General features: G+C 39.3%; 1 protein-coding gene across 2 annotated transcripts in view; it reads left to right on the plus strand.

Annotated features, from left to right (window-relative positions):
* Positions 1 to 178: 178 nt before the first annotated feature.
* The window catches only part of DNAH10 (dynein axonemal heavy chain 10), a 58,043-nt gene continuing 43,259 nt past the window's right edge, over positions 179 to 14,962 (plus strand). The window contains exons 1-16 of one of the 2 annotated variants that reach the window (XM_075110364.1): positions 179 to 441; positions 3,180 to 3,191; positions 3,907 to 3,987; positions 5,071 to 5,186; positions 5,666 to 5,840; positions 6,580 to 6,749; positions 7,480 to 7,710; positions 8,358 to 8,548; positions 9,028 to 9,226; positions 10,003 to 10,197; positions 10,518 to 10,688; positions 11,424 to 11,600; positions 11,960 to 12,133; positions 12,784 to 12,953; positions 13,685 to 13,836; positions 14,245 to 14,409. In XM_075110364.1, the coding sequence (XP_074966465.1) occupies positions 213 to 441; positions 3,180 to 3,191; positions 3,907 to 3,987; positions 5,071 to 5,186; positions 5,666 to 5,840; positions 6,580 to 6,749; positions 7,480 to 7,710; positions 8,358 to 8,548; positions 9,028 to 9,226; positions 10,003 to 10,197; positions 10,518 to 10,688; positions 11,424 to 11,600; positions 11,960 to 12,133; positions 12,784 to 12,953; positions 13,685 to 13,836; positions 14,245 to 14,409 (2,608 nt within the window). In that variant the 5' untranslated portion in view covers positions 179 to 212. Of the gene's footprint in view, positions 442 to 2,951; positions 3,086 to 3,179; positions 3,192 to 3,881; positions 3,988 to 5,070; positions 5,187 to 5,665; positions 5,892 to 6,579; positions 6,750 to 7,479; positions 7,711 to 8,357; positions 8,549 to 9,027; positions 9,227 to 10,002; positions 10,198 to 10,517; positions 10,689 to 11,423; positions 11,601 to 11,959; positions 12,134 to 12,783; positions 12,954 to 13,684; positions 13,837 to 14,244; positions 14,410 to 14,962 lie in introns of those variants that run through there. The other variant, XM_075110365.1, reaches the window with a different exon arrangement.

Below are 14,962 nucleotides of genomic sequence, written 5' to 3' on the forward strand. Positions count from 1 at the left end.
GCCCCTGGCCGTGTCCGTGGCCCCCTCGCCTTCCGCCGCGGCGCGGCCGGGGCTGAGGTAACCGCACGCCCGGTGAGCGGGGGCGGGAAGGCGGGCGTTGGGCGGGCGGCAGCCTCCTGAGGCGGGTGGCGGGCGGGCCGCGGCCCTCGCTCCTCCCTGGCCCGTTGCCGTGACCACCGGGAGGCGTCGGGCGGGCCCCGCGGGTTGCCGCCATGAGCCTGGACGATGTGCGGCTGCAGTGGCTGCGGGACCGAGTGCTCGCCGGCCTGGGGCTGACTGATCCGGCGCCTTTCCAGGAGCTGCTGAACCGCGGCGACGGCGAGGAGGCACGGACCGTGCTGCTCTTTTTCGACCGTGGCACCGATGCCGGGGACAGCGGGAGTGAGGCAGGCACGGCGCTGCTGCTGCTGCGGGCCGAGCGGCGCAGCGAGGAGGCAGCGGGTGAGCTGCCCCGGCCTGCGGAGCCCTCCCCTGGGCACCGCTCGTCCTAAAACCGAGCCCTTTTGCTCTGTTCTTCCCTCCCCAGCTCCCTGTTTACCCCCCTTGGGCCTGTTTGTACCATCTGCTGAGTCGTAGCCCCATTGTCCCTGTCCGTGCCCCTCTACCTGCCTTGCCACCCCTTGGGCCGTATCCTGTCCTCCTGAACCCCTTCTATCCCACCCATTTCCAGACTTTTCTGTGGTTGTGCCTTTGTGGGATTTGTGCCATCCCCACTGCAGAGTGGTTATGTCATGCTTTCCTCCCATTCCGTCTGTGTCACACAGAGGAGTTTGCAGATGAGCACCAGGCTGAAGGCCCAGATAACCTATTTCCTGAGCAGTTGACTGAAAGAGCCTCCTCTGTGGCATTGGAAGGAAGTAAGTGGTTTGAGCAGCCAAAGCGTAGCCGTTGCAAGCCACACACCATGGGGCCTAAATGTGACTAGCTAACGTGGCTCTCTTAAGCAGATCTAGCAGTATCTGTAACACCGACAGATTCTTTCCCTGGAAAGATGATCTGATTTTGTGGATAGTGTGCAGTGTGGCTAGCTAATGTTTTCTTAAGAGCTTCTACCTCAGGATGCTCCTTTGAAAGAAACCTATTCTAGTTTGGCTCTTTAATCTTTTCCAAACAGATGGGAAGAAAGAGACTGACTGAGATGAACAAAATCAACCCACAAACACAGATCTTCCATCCAGTCTTTGTGACATCTTTTACTGGGTTTATAATTTTAGATTTTTAGAGGTTAATTTTATTAAAATAGAACAAGTATGTTTCCTTACATAGGAATGAATTAATCCCCCTGGTCTTAAGAGTTGCAAGCTCTTCTTATTCTGATAGAGTTTATTGAGGGTAACGGTGGTCCTGTAAAGAGCTGAGACTGGTCCAGTACTTAACCACAGTACTGCAGAGAAGCCTTTCACAAAAAGTTGGAAAAAAATAAAAGTGATAGAAAGGGTGTCAAAAGAGAGTGATGATTTTCCATGGCTCAGAGATTCTCTTCACTGCTGTAAGTACCTGCATAACTCCCACAAGCTTCTGAAACCATTACTTGCAGAAGCAAGGAGTCAGGGCCTGGTATTTTATAGCCATAAAAGAATTTTGTTCATACTGTGCAAGAAAGATAGGACCACGAAAGTTAAGTGCTGAAGCCTGGTGTGGGTGTAAGTAACTAAAGGAATGATGCAGTTCAACCTCCCACTCTGCACCTCTGAATGGAGGCAGCTGCAATACTGCAAGCTAATGCTCAAGAGCAGTAAGACAGGGAGAATTATTGCTTGATAATAATTTCAGCACAAAAAGGGGCATGAGCTTTTCAGCTGGGGATGCAGCTATGCCTTTTACACTTCTTTTAAGTGTCAAGAAGCCTGTGCTCTAAGGGGAAGAAGCATAGAATCATTAAGGTTGGAAAAGATTTCTAAGATCATCAAGTCCAACCGTCACCCCAACAGCCCCAGGCCTCCTAAACCATGTACCAGAGTGCCATGTCTACATGTTTTCTGAACACCTCCAGGGATGGTGACTCCACCACCTCTCTGGGTGGCCTGTGCCAATGCCTGACCACTCTTTCAATGAAGACATTTTCCCTAATATCCAATCTAAACCTCCCCTGGCACAGCTTGAGGCCATTTCCTCTTGTCCTATCACTTGCTACTTGGGAGAAGGGACCAACTCCCACCACACTACAGCCTACTTCCAGGTAGTTGTAGAGAACGATAAGGTCTCTGCTCAGCCTCCTCCAGACTAAACAAACCCAGCTCCCTCAGCCGCTCCCCATCACACCTGCTTTCCAGACTCTTCCCCAGCTTTGCTGCCCTTCTCTGGAGAAGCTCAAGCACCTCAATGTCCTTTTTGTCGCGAGGGGCCCAAAACTGAACCCAGGATTTGAGGTGTGGCCTCACCAGTGCTGAGTACAGAGGGAGAAAAAAGACCTGGCACACCTTCTGAAAGACAATATAAAATGAAATTTGAAATTCTTGACTGGCCCTGGAATTCATGCTGCTGTTCCTGTGTTACAGTGTCTTCACCATCACTTCTTGGGCATGTCAGAACTATAAACATTTTCCACATCATAGGTCTGGCATGACAAAACCCTTAATTGTTTGCATTTCCTTTTACAAAGTGGTTTCATCTCGAAAGGTGTTAAACTACTTGTCTCGTCATAAAAGATCGACTGCATGGGAAAATGCTGGTAAGGATATTTGAAATAAAGCCCAGTTACCTGTGTAACGCAGTGTAGTCACTTGCACATTTGGAGTCAGTTCTTCAGCAATAGTGCTGTCCGATGGGAAAACGTATGATTAACACCAAATTTTGTTGATGGCTGATTGTTGAAATGTGATGCTGAAGATGGAAGAAAACGCTCAGTCATTTAGTTTGAGAAGAAAATTGGAAGGAGCCATCTTATACGCATGGAATACCTGTTCTTTATTGAGTTATCTTGTATTATTCTTTCTTAGGGATGACTTGGGAAAGCAATACATCCCCTCTGCAATCTGCAGATAATGAAAACATGTCAGGTCACCTATCAGCTCTCTCTAGTGGGTCTGAATTGAGTAAACTGGAGCAAAGATTTACAGTTGACAGTACAGAATGCACACTGCCGGTAAGTCTGTTGTATTTCACTCTGTTCTCTTGTGGATATGAAGATGCTGGCTTTCTGATGCAAATGTTTCAGTGAAACCGGTAGGCAAATAAAGGGGGTACTCAGAGCAGAACAGAACATTTTACAAGGACAGGAATTTCCATTCAAAACCAGTAGCCTGTGGTGTCTGCCACAGCCTCTCACATTGACTGACCAGACATTGCAAAGGTAATTTACTTGGCAAAACACTATGATTTTTGGTGAGGAAATGCATCTGTGAGTTACTCAGGTACCACATTAGCTATTCATGGAGTTGCGTGTAAAAGAAAAATTGCAGTTAGAATGATTGCTAGATAAAGACACCATGGGAGGAGTAGGTAAGGAACAGTGAACAAAGGCCTTTGTACCTCAAGTCCTTTACCTAATTAGATGGTCAGGATGGAACCTGGGGTTTCTAACTGAACTTGGTCTATGACTGAGATGCAGGTGGAAGGGGAGTAGGTGATAGCACATTCTCAGAATGGTGGGGGGCAGGCATTTAAGTGCTTTCTGGTTTCTTATATTTCAAGCACTAATGCTTTTAGTCCTGTTGGTCTAGACATCAACATTGTTTCCAAAGCTGATGACTTTTACTGATAGCTGAGTAATTTTTTAACATTTCATTTATGTTAATGTTTTACTTGGACAGCAATGTGAAGATAATGGTATTAAACTAATGATTCTGTCCTATTGCTCACAGCAGGCAAACATTTTCTTGCTGTAAAAAATGTGGCCACAAACAGTAATAGTTATACTTCCTTTCTATCTTCCGTTTCAGCTACAAGAACAGAAAGTTGACAAAGTGTGTTTCTATGTGGCTCTTGATGAAATTCCTGAAGAATTTGTGTCAGATTTTACTGTATATTTTCTGAAAGACACCAAAGGTATGTACCCTGGATAACTGCAGGCTCAGTGTTTTCAGTGTTTGCATCAACCAGTACTTCACACTGAGAAAAGGTGATAGTGGCTGGGATTCAGAATAGTCCATATCCATCTTAATTAACTGGGTATGAGTACTCTCAGCGTAGAACCAGGAATCAGGAATGCTTTTCTTATTAAATTTATGGAAAGTTACATATCTTCCACATTTTACCAGCAAGGATGAAGCTTTCATGCTGCACTCAGAGTATCTAGGAAGATTTAGTTACTACCACTGCTAGAACTGTGTAAAGCGTTTTGAGGATGAGGAGCTGTATGTAAAAGCTAGAATATAAGGTGGTGATAAGCACAACTAGGATATCAGGCTTCCTGTTCTGATACACAACAGCAGCATGTTTCATTCTGATAGTTCACACTTCTATCATAAAACCAATGACAATAGTTACTCCAGCATCTGGAGTAGCTCTGGTTCTGGTCGTAATCAGACCTCAGTGTCTAGCTCTAGCCTCATAGGAAGCAGCTTTTACACTAAAGCGAACAGGTATTTCCACACCTCTGTGCAGGAACTATCAACAGTACATTAACTCTACTTTAGTGCCAGAGACTGGCCCCAGCATAAAGATTTACGTGAGCTCACCAAGCAGCAACATACATGACTTGAAGCTACAAAGTGTTTTGTATGTGTCTATTTCAGGGTTTTTTTTAGAAACAGGACATTTGAGAAAGGAAAGAAAACTGTGATAATGTATTTGGTCATTTTATGGCAGTTCTGTGCAAGATTTTCCTGGTCTGTCTGTAGAATAGGAGTTCAAATTAAGGCCACTGTTTTATTTGAACAGAAAACCGTTTTGTAACTATAAGGCTGGATTGTAAAGACTTAGAGTCAGGTGATGACACTTAAGTCTTTTTCTGCCCTTTCTGAAAAAGCATCTGCACTATTAAAACCAGCATTAGTTTTGAAAGTGACTTGCGTCAAGCCTAGTTTATTACAAACACAGTTTGTTTTATTGGAGTTTTAACTTATTATGGAAAGGACTTTATGCTTTCTGTATGAAATAATTTATGCTAATTGTTTGTATGCTGTTTAGGAAGAGTTACTGAACCAAATGACCTGACTGAAGCTAATGAGGTTCTTCCTAAAGTGATAAAGTTTGGTGTACTGACCAATGATACTCTTTTGATGCTAAAGAATGCCATCTCACAGGTAAATGTGTTACAGCTTTTATACATGGAATCTTGAGTGTTTCCGTGAGTGATTTGCCTATTTAGTGTTCTGCTGACCGTATGGACTATGCATAAGAAATACTAATATTTAATGAGTGACCTTCACATGCCAAAATGAAGTTTTTGTTAATCCTTATTTGATATTTTGTTTCCCAAATTTTTGTAAAGATGTGGAGACGGACATTATTTCATGGCCCTATATAAGAAACATTTAGGAGTGTGACACTTTATTTTTGTGCTGATAGACTTTTGTAAAAGCATGCTGGAACTGTTCCCCTGCAGAACTTGAGGCAGAGCGAATGATGCTAAAGAGGTAAAATGGAAGGAGATGCTCTTCTTTAATTTAAGAAATTAAATTTTAGAACAATATATCCAGTGCTTAATTGCTAGTAAGATGACTTTTATTGTTTTCTTTTTCAATATGAACCATCTAATCTGTGGTACCTGTTTGAATTACAGGTGTGTTCACCTGCTGTCTCCTGTAGTCAGCAGCAGACCGAGGAAGCTTCCTTTCATCCAGATACTGAAAACACAGATTCTGAGAAAAGGAATTTATCTGAGTCTGAGCTTGCAGAAAAGATAGAACAGCCTGTGGAATACTTGGATACTCTGATAAGGAATGAGATTCAAATGAGCAGGCAAAAATTCTTAAGTGTTACTCAGCAGACTATGCAACAAACTGAAGGCAAGTGTTCTGCCTGTGCCAGCACTGTGGTGTTTAGAGTACATGACAGTAGAAAGAGGTTCACCTAGGAATGGCTTTACATAGAATAACAAATACATAATGTTTCTGGGGAAGCTCCAGACCTGATCAAAGTTTCTCTTTGCTGGCAACAGTAGTATTTTTACTGCCCTGAAGCATAGCAGGGTGTATGGAGAAATGGATTAAGTCAGTGATCAGAGAATAGTAAGTAAGAATAGGAGAGAGGGCAAACATGCCTCGTTGCTTACCAATATTCAGGAGACTTGAGGCTGTAGCAGGGTGTAGAGAGGGATAGACTAAACGAGACTTTCATGTGTTGTTTAGCATCCCTTCTCTGACAGGGGCTACTGTCATGCTCTTAAGGAGAGCGTAGGTGCCTGCAATAGGCAGATTGATAATCTTCAGGAAAGCCCTAATGCCCTAATCCTAATTCTTAATAGTGATTGGGTTAAGACTTGAAAGCTGAGGGCTTTTGATTTATTTCTAGGAATATCTTTGTTTGCAGTGTTAACTGTCAAGCAACTGGATGTATTCTGCTGTATTCTCAAATAGGCAGAGCAGGTGGTATGTTACCTATCCTAAGTAGCTAACAAGATGGAAGGCAGAAGCCATTTCAGTGATGTTACTTTACCAATGCCGATGGAACAAGACAGTTAATTCTATGTGCCTTTTCTTCCAATAGGAGACATTAAACTGGAGATGCCAACTATAAATCTAGATGGAGAAGTGACTGTTCTTGCCACAATTCCAGAAGTGGTTGAAGCTCTGGAAAGTTGTGCAATGACCTGGTGGAAATTAATATCCACAGCTCTAGAGGAACAACTGAAAAAGGTTCCACAGGTAATGTTGCCTATAACATAAGCTTCTTTTCTTCCCAGAGACATTACTTCATTTCCCCACGAGAATCTCTTTGAATGGTTTGTGCTCATTTTTAATCCATCTTCATGTTTGATTGTTGAAAACCATTTACTAATTGATGTAAAGTAGAGCAAAATTAGTCACGAACTGTATGACCCTGGGAAATAGAATATAAATAGAATATAAAGTAACTCACTGCAGAACCTACCCACACAGGATAACAGTGGAAAACTAAGGCACTTCTGTAATCTGCGCTTTTCTAAAGACCCATGAAATATTAAAAGCTACAGTGATTATTTTTTTCTTTTCAAATAGATTACTATATTTTTGCTTGGAAAAAAGTCATCTCTCTCAAACAAAAAAAATTCCAATGGTAGGGTTCTGATTCTGCAAACACACATATGTCAAATACCATAAAACATACTGAGGAATTTCATGTCTACAGAGTTACTTGTGCATAAGCTTTTGCAAGCATGGACTCTCCAGCTCCAGTTCAGGGATATACTCCCTATGCGCAGTTCCCTTCAGTGTGTATAAAACTCTCTTGATTTCAAGGATCTTCTGTCTGGGTTTTTTGCATGGTTGAACCATATCAGGTTTTTCTGAGCATACAGCATATGGAAAAGAAGGAACAAATATATTCCTTGTTATAGGCTTTCACTCTTGCATAACAGTGATATAGAGTTTTTATTTTATTCCACATTACTTGTAGGGTAATGGTCCACTTGCAGAAGTTGACTTCTGGCGTGAAAGTAATGATACTTTAAGTGCTCTTACTGAACAGACTAAGCTTCCAGATGTGCAAAAAGTCTTGGAAATATTACAGAAAGCTGAATCTGAGCATATTGGGGATTTACAGCTAGTCTTAAGTGACCTCCGAAAACATAGTGAGGAAGCTCTAGATAATGTTAAGTTTCTTTCAACTCTTGAACGCTATTTGAAGGTATGTATCCTTAAGAAAAGTTTGTGAAGTTTTAATGTGAGTTTGGTTTCTCTGTTGATATAATCACCTCTTGCTTATTTTTTACTTTTTATCAGGAATAAAGATATAATCTAGCTTTTTTATATTTAATAAAAAAAGGGCTTGCTTATTTTATTTGAGATACAGTTGCTCTAATACTTGAAAGCAGAAGCCCAGAGCTGTGAACAGCTTGGTTTGTAAATCACAGCCTTGGGAGAATTTGATAGCATAGCTGAATTGGGGAAAACAAAGATTTCTCTATTCCATTTTTGAGGTAGCTTCTATCACTGATGACAGCTGATGTCTCAATTTTTAAGTTTTATTGAAGATCATCCAAATATCCAAATAAAGAGTTGAGCCAGAACTGGTCTTGTAACATCTTTTGCAGAAAAGAGGGTATTAATGAGACAGGACCTAAAAATCATTTGGAGCAACAGATGCAGATTTGCACATCCTTAACCATGTGTGTTCCTTAGGGACCAGGGTTATTCCTTGACTGGAATATTTATTTAATAATGTCACAGACTTTCTTAACTTCAGGTATCTATAGAGTAAATATTGGTTTATTGAATATATATCTGTATATTTTAATGACATCTTATTCACAATATTTACAATACATTTAATAGAATTTAACATATGGCACTGAGTTTAATGTTGTCTTGGAAACAATTCCTTCACTGATGAATGCCCTGAGAATGGTATGGGTTATCTCACGGCATTACAACAAGGATGAACGGATGGTACCCCTCATGGAACGAATTGCATGGGAAATTTCAACAAGAGTGTACAAAGTTGTGGATTTACACACACTGTTTAAGTAAGTACTGTATTCCTGTTTAACTAGGCTGTATTTATTAAAAGCTTTGCTTGATTTACACAAAGTGCAGTAGGTAACACTTTCGTTAAATAGGTTTCAGTGTTTTTCACTATCCCAAGTTGTATTAGAAGGTCAATTAAAAGTAAATTTATCTTGTAATTTTCATCAATTACTGAATCAGCCGTGAAGAAATAGGTGCTTGTCCTATTCTGTCTCCAAAGGACATAAATCCATAAAACCAATAAAATTATAGTGGTAAAAAAGTGGCATAAATATAATAAAAATCAGTCCTGAAATAATATCTAATTTTGAAATCAGTCACATCATTGAAAATTAAGACCTCACAGTTATAAATTTTGACTAGATCTTGTATAATTAGAAGCTGCTAAACAAGGGTATATTAATTCAGTTGAGATACCATTTTTTTATCTGTAGTTTTTCTATCTATAGTATCTTAACTGTTTTGATTTGATTAATAGAGAAGATAGAGCTGCTGCAAAAAAGAAAGTAGCAGAAGCCAAAAGCAGTCTTGAACAATGGAAGAAATATTATTTTGTTGTCCGTGCCCAAATCGAAGCATCGGGAAGAGAGCAACACTGGGAATTTGACCGAAAATGTTTATTTGAGAAAACGGATTATATGGCTTCAGTCTGTCAAGATCTGTATGATGTGTTGCAGGTAGTAAAATATACAATAAACAAAGGGATTGTGTGATCAGTGTCTTATTCTGTAGAGGAGATTCTTTCTTTTGTATCATAGTTGTTGAAATGTTAACAGCCTTTAGTTTTGTGAGTGGTTTTGTGTTTAAGACCTGAGCAGTGCCTTTGATTCCAGCAAACCTGCACTTAATGCTTGAGACAAAATAACTCTTCTCAAGGTACTGGTTGAGCAAAGATATTACTGTGTACAGCGCTGTTATGAACATACAGACTTTTAACAACTGTTTCACAGATTTGCAGTTTTCATGGGTTGCTAGCTTAATGATATAATTTTAGATAAAATAACCATTTAAGAATACTATAATATAAAATTTGACCATATTTGAATCAGTATATCAATTGCAGGATAACATATGAATGGAGAGGTGCTATGTTTAGGCTTATTTAAGTAAGTGTAACTAGCAATATTAGTGGTCCATCAATGGTCAGATGCTATAGAGTATGTATGTAAAAACTGTGTATGTGAAAAGTGGAATTAGGAGGAGTAATAACTGAGCGTTATCTGTTTTAACAACTGAAATGTTGGGCCCATAAAGTGTTTTGGGCTTTTTCCCCCATAAATCTACTTAGTGTCTTTTATAGAAGTATATGAAATGTAAATCACACAGCATGAATTGATCATTCTCTGAGCTGTTTTTATTTTTTAAAGGCAATAATACCAGAAAGATGTGTTAAATGGCAGGAAAAAAACCCATTAAAAATAAAGCGTTCTGGTATGTTCTTCTGAATTCACAGACCACTGAAGAGTTTTACAATATATTTGGTCCTGATCTGAAAGCTGTCACAGGGGATCCAAAACATATTGATGAGCTACTGAGAGGAGTAAATGGACTAACTAGTCCTATGGAAGAACTGACTTTTGACCCTTTTAGCATCAAAAGTGCGCATGACTGGAAATTAATTGTGGAAGAATTTAAAGAAGAAGTTTCAGTAAGTACCACATACTGTGATCCCCCCATGCCATTTCTTTCTATATACTAATTCCTTCTAGAATATCAACATTTTAATTTAGAGAAAATGTAAATTTGCAAAAGAAAAGAATGTATGAATAAACATGTAAATTAATCAATTAACATTAATTTCCTGCAGCATGCTGGAAAGCCATCAGTTTGTTAGCAATTTTTATAAGACAAAGATTAGTAAAAATATGCTTGACCACTATTGTAAAAAAGTATTTTCATTTTGCCTTCCTTTCTTGGTTTTACAAGATGAATCTCTAAGTGATAGGATTTCTTGGCTTTCTTCCTTAGGTTATTGAAGAAAAGACGAAAAACTTTATTGATGAATCTTTTAAGACCCTTCGATCAGCAGAAACTGCATTTGACATGCTGTTAAACTTCAAACACATCCGCTCTCGTGAAACCATTAATAAGCAGATGATGATGAAGTTCAATGATATTTTGGACCAATACTGTAAAGAGGTATTTAATTTAAGGGCTTCTTATGTAGTACCTGAAGCTCTTTACCAAGTGAAAATCATAAATCTGTGTATATGTCTAAATACCTGTGTGATTTACTATCTGAAAGACAGACAAGTTTTACAAAATAAACATAATAATTTATCTCACTTTTTGGGAGCCTATTGGAGAAATAGTGTGGTTAATTTGCTGAAATGGATGTGCATGTCTGTACATGTGTGGCACTGTCTGGGAACCGAAAGGTGTTTGCATGCACTCTGAATGCAACAAGGCTTATGGCTATTCCTCTACCTTGTGAACAGCAGTTGCCCTTCCTGAAAAAATACATCTTTCATACCCTATGGCTTTCTTGTGATGAACAAGTTCATGGTATGACCAACAGGTGTCAGAGATCAACCGTGAAGGCAGAAAAAACCTCTGACATGTTGAAGCTTGTATGTTGGAAAGGTTTTCATGTCATGGCATTTTTCTTGATATTTCAAAGAACAGTGGGTTTAACGATAAAATGTAGTCTTACAGAAAACACTGCCACAATAGCAGTTCCACATGATATAGAAAGGAAGATGTTCTCTGTAATGCAATTAATACAAACAAGAGATGAATGGAAAAAAAAAAAAGAATTGCTTTTATCCTGCTGCTGGAATTAGCTTCAGAGCTTTTGCTGTGTACCAGGTTAGACACTGACCACAGGCAAGCAAGTGGAGAAATTATTCTTTGCCATATTTTATTCTCTTCTAGGTCGAAAATGTTAAGCAAATCTTTGTTCAGAACCTTAAGGATCCACCTTTGTACAAGAATCATCCTCCAGTGGCTGGAGCAATATACTGGTCCCGGTCTCTCTTCCATCGGATCAAACACACTATTATTCGATTTCAAGAAGTAGAGGAGTTGCTTACTAGTGAACGTGGGAAGGAAGTATGTTAGTTCTTTTGATATTTAATGAAGGAAGAAATATTTTCTTCATAACTTTCTTCTAAAGATGTGGAAGTGCTTTTACGTGAGGTGAAGTTCCAAGAATGTCTTTGCACACAACAAGCCATGTTAGACGTGAAAAGTTGATTGGGACCTTCCCACTGTTCCCTGGAAAGACAGTGACAGAATCCATGACAAAATTCAAGAGCCTGAATTCTCTATCACTGGCATTAATTACAAGGCACTACTTGCCCTCTCATCTAATAAAAACTAGAAATCGTATTAAGACAGCGTATTAAGACAGGTTAGTTGAACGTTTCTCGTGGTCTTCAAACTGAGTTATACAGAATTTTTCTTTCTAGGTAAAACAAATATATCTTCAAGTGGCCAAGAGGATGAAAGAGTATGAAGATCAAAAATACAATCAGTGGAGAGATGGGACAGAACAGATACTCCCACTGTTACTGAAAAATACTCTGCTGACCGTCATCGCTGGTGGGGCTGTAACCCATGTTAATGAGGAGACTTTTGAGCAGGTGAGATATAGGAAGATAGTATACCAGACTTCTCTGTGGGGAAGAACTGAAGCTTATCTAATGGTCAGTGAGATTTTTCTAAGAATATTTTAAATACAGTTTTTGAAAGGAAAATTTCAGAAGTTCTGAGCTCAGAATTGTTTGTGGCCCTTTATAAGACATAGCTGCTGAATGACCTGGCAAATCTTCTGTGTTCATAGTTTCTCTATATGTTCTTCTATGCTGTAATTCCTGTTAATTTTTTGGTTTTGGTGCACCATCTTTGGGATGTTGCAACAAAACTTGGACTGAAGTTTGGTAGAGGTAGGTTCCCAGCAGAGATGGTGCAGAATCCTATTCTAGCTAAAATTTGTCTGACTGTGAACTGCCACTGGGATTTCTGTTGCAACCGGTTGCAGCAGTATGTAAACAGAGGTGATTTGGTTTGTTCCTTGTAATGAGCTTTAACCAAAGAAGTAGTAGTGTGTAATTTCTGAAAGTAGAATGCTGAGGTTGCTAGTGAATTTTAAAGGCATTTCCACAAGCTCTGACTGTCAGCCATTCTGTCTTTTACCTATTGCCTTATCAAATGTCTCCAGGAGCTAACCTTTTCCTTGCCTTGTAACGGTTTGGTGTTCCTCTCCATTCTGCTGGTCTTTCTTGTGTTCTAGAGCTCTGTAACAGAGGAGTCTGTTACCACGAAGAAAAGTGTCCACTTCATAGTGAATTTTTCTCCCATACTCCAAGAGATTATCATTGAAACAAAGTACATGGAACAACTAGGGTTTCCAGTCCCAGAAATAGCAAGATATGTGGCATTACAGGAAGACAAATATCTTAGGTAAGGCTGTAACAGAATATCTGCTCCCATACAGACTTATGGCAGTGTTTTAGGTGATTTCACTCCAAACCAGAATGGTCCCTGAGTCATGAAATCTTGGAAATATGAGAGCTCTTAGTGACTTTTTTTTAAGGGTAAAATTACTAATGGCTATGTTGCACTAATATGCTTTTCTCTGGTGCTGTCTGTATCCCTGTAGGACTATGTCATACAAATTAACATCTTGTCAAATCCGAGGAAAAAAAAAAAAAAGCTAAGTAATTTGTTTAGCAATGAATTGTTAGTGCCATTTAGATTTCAACTCACATTTAAACTCACTGCTACTTTTTTCTTGTGCAGCTTTGGATAAGTCACTTTTGCCCAAATTATCCCAGGCATTTAGCACACAGGTATGCCGTTAAGAGCCCTGACTGGATTTTAAAATTCACCTGTTGAGTTCGCTTCTGTGCTTCATATTGAGGTTGTCTTAAAAACTTTTTCTGACTCAGGGTGGGAGAGGTTGGTCTAGCTACTATTGGAGATATATGAACATTTCCTTTTGTTTTCAATAGGAAATGAACTGCATTTATAATCAATACATATTCAGTGGTTATTTCTGCAAATTTTGCTTTATGTGGAAGTCTGAACAGAATGATGGACGTGATCTGCTCTTTGATCTGAGTTCAGAGCTGTATTTCCAGAAAATCATAATTGCTATGTTTTGTTGTTGTTGTGTTTCTTACACTCATTAGCTATACAAATGGATTGAAAAACATGCTGGATCACTATCACAAATTAATGGCAACACTGAATGAAGCAGAAACCGAACTTCTTGATGACCATATTCAAGAACTCTGGGGACTATTCAAATCAGGGCACAGAAGACTCAGCTGGAACTCCTTAGGTAATGGAGATACTATTTTAAAATGGCCTTAGATACTGATTTTCAGTTAAAAAATCTTTTCAGTTCTGCACTCTATTTTTTATGTCATATGACAGCAATATATCCCTAAATGGTACATCCTATTGCCACAGTCAGAGTCTGAATAGTAGGTTAGACAGACTCTGATCCAGGAAGGTACTTCTTTTGTTTTTATTGTATTTAAAACACTGAGTGGAAATGGATAGAGACCCTTAGATAACAGCTGTAAGGGAGCTAGATGAACGATTAGGTGAGAAATCATCTAATCTAACTTTCTGCAGAGCATCAATTTGTTCTCAGAATAAAACACATCTGGTTGTGGCAATTCTGATGTATTGGTGAAATACTTGTTAAAAGAAAAAAACCCAAATGGTTGTGATTTATTTCAAGGTATTGGTGATTTTATTGTCCGATGTACACAAGCCATCAGGAAGTTTGAATCACTTGTCCATCAGATTCATAATTATTCTGAAGACATAAGCAACAAACTTCTGTTCATAGAATCAACAAATCTCTTCAAGTTTCCTCTTTCAAAAAATGGTGATGAACTTCCTAGTAAGTCTTTATATTTTCATTTCTAAGCTCTGTGATGTTTTACTTTGCTCTGTCTGCTACTTTGCATTTTTAGTTGCTAACTAAATCTCTAGCTAACTAGATCAACCCTTTTAATTGTTACCTAAACCAGTTACAGTAGTGTTTCATGGTGTAACAGAGGAAGTACAAGCAGAGCTTCAGTATCCTAAAGCTGATGGTGTCAATGAGAGAAACATAAAGATGAGTATACAAGTAGATCATTTGACTTGTGTCTACCTTGCTTTTGATCACTTTCCCCCTAGCTTTCCCTTGATTTCCTTATCCTTCTTGTATGCAGTAGTGTAGCCTTAGAGCTGCAATCTGCATGGAGTGTCAGCTGCCTTCTGGGCCATCTGAACTGAACTGGTTTCCTCAGATGGAAATGGCAGTGAGGTGATTGTCTCCCAGGTCTCCCTGTCACTTGCGTGAGTGGGTGGTGGACCAAATTTCTTCCGATGCTTTGTAAGTCTGAAAAAGGTTACTTTCACATCTAATGCTTGATATTATATAATTGAATTCATATAAAATCAGAGGG

Source organism: Phalacrocorax aristotelis, chromosome 15 (assembly GCF_949628215.1).
Source record: "Phalacrocorax aristotelis chromosome 15, bGulAri2.1, whole genome shotgun sequence".
Taxonomy (NCBI): domain Eukaryota; kingdom Metazoa; phylum Chordata; class Aves; order Suliformes; family Phalacrocoracidae; genus Phalacrocorax; species Phalacrocorax aristotelis.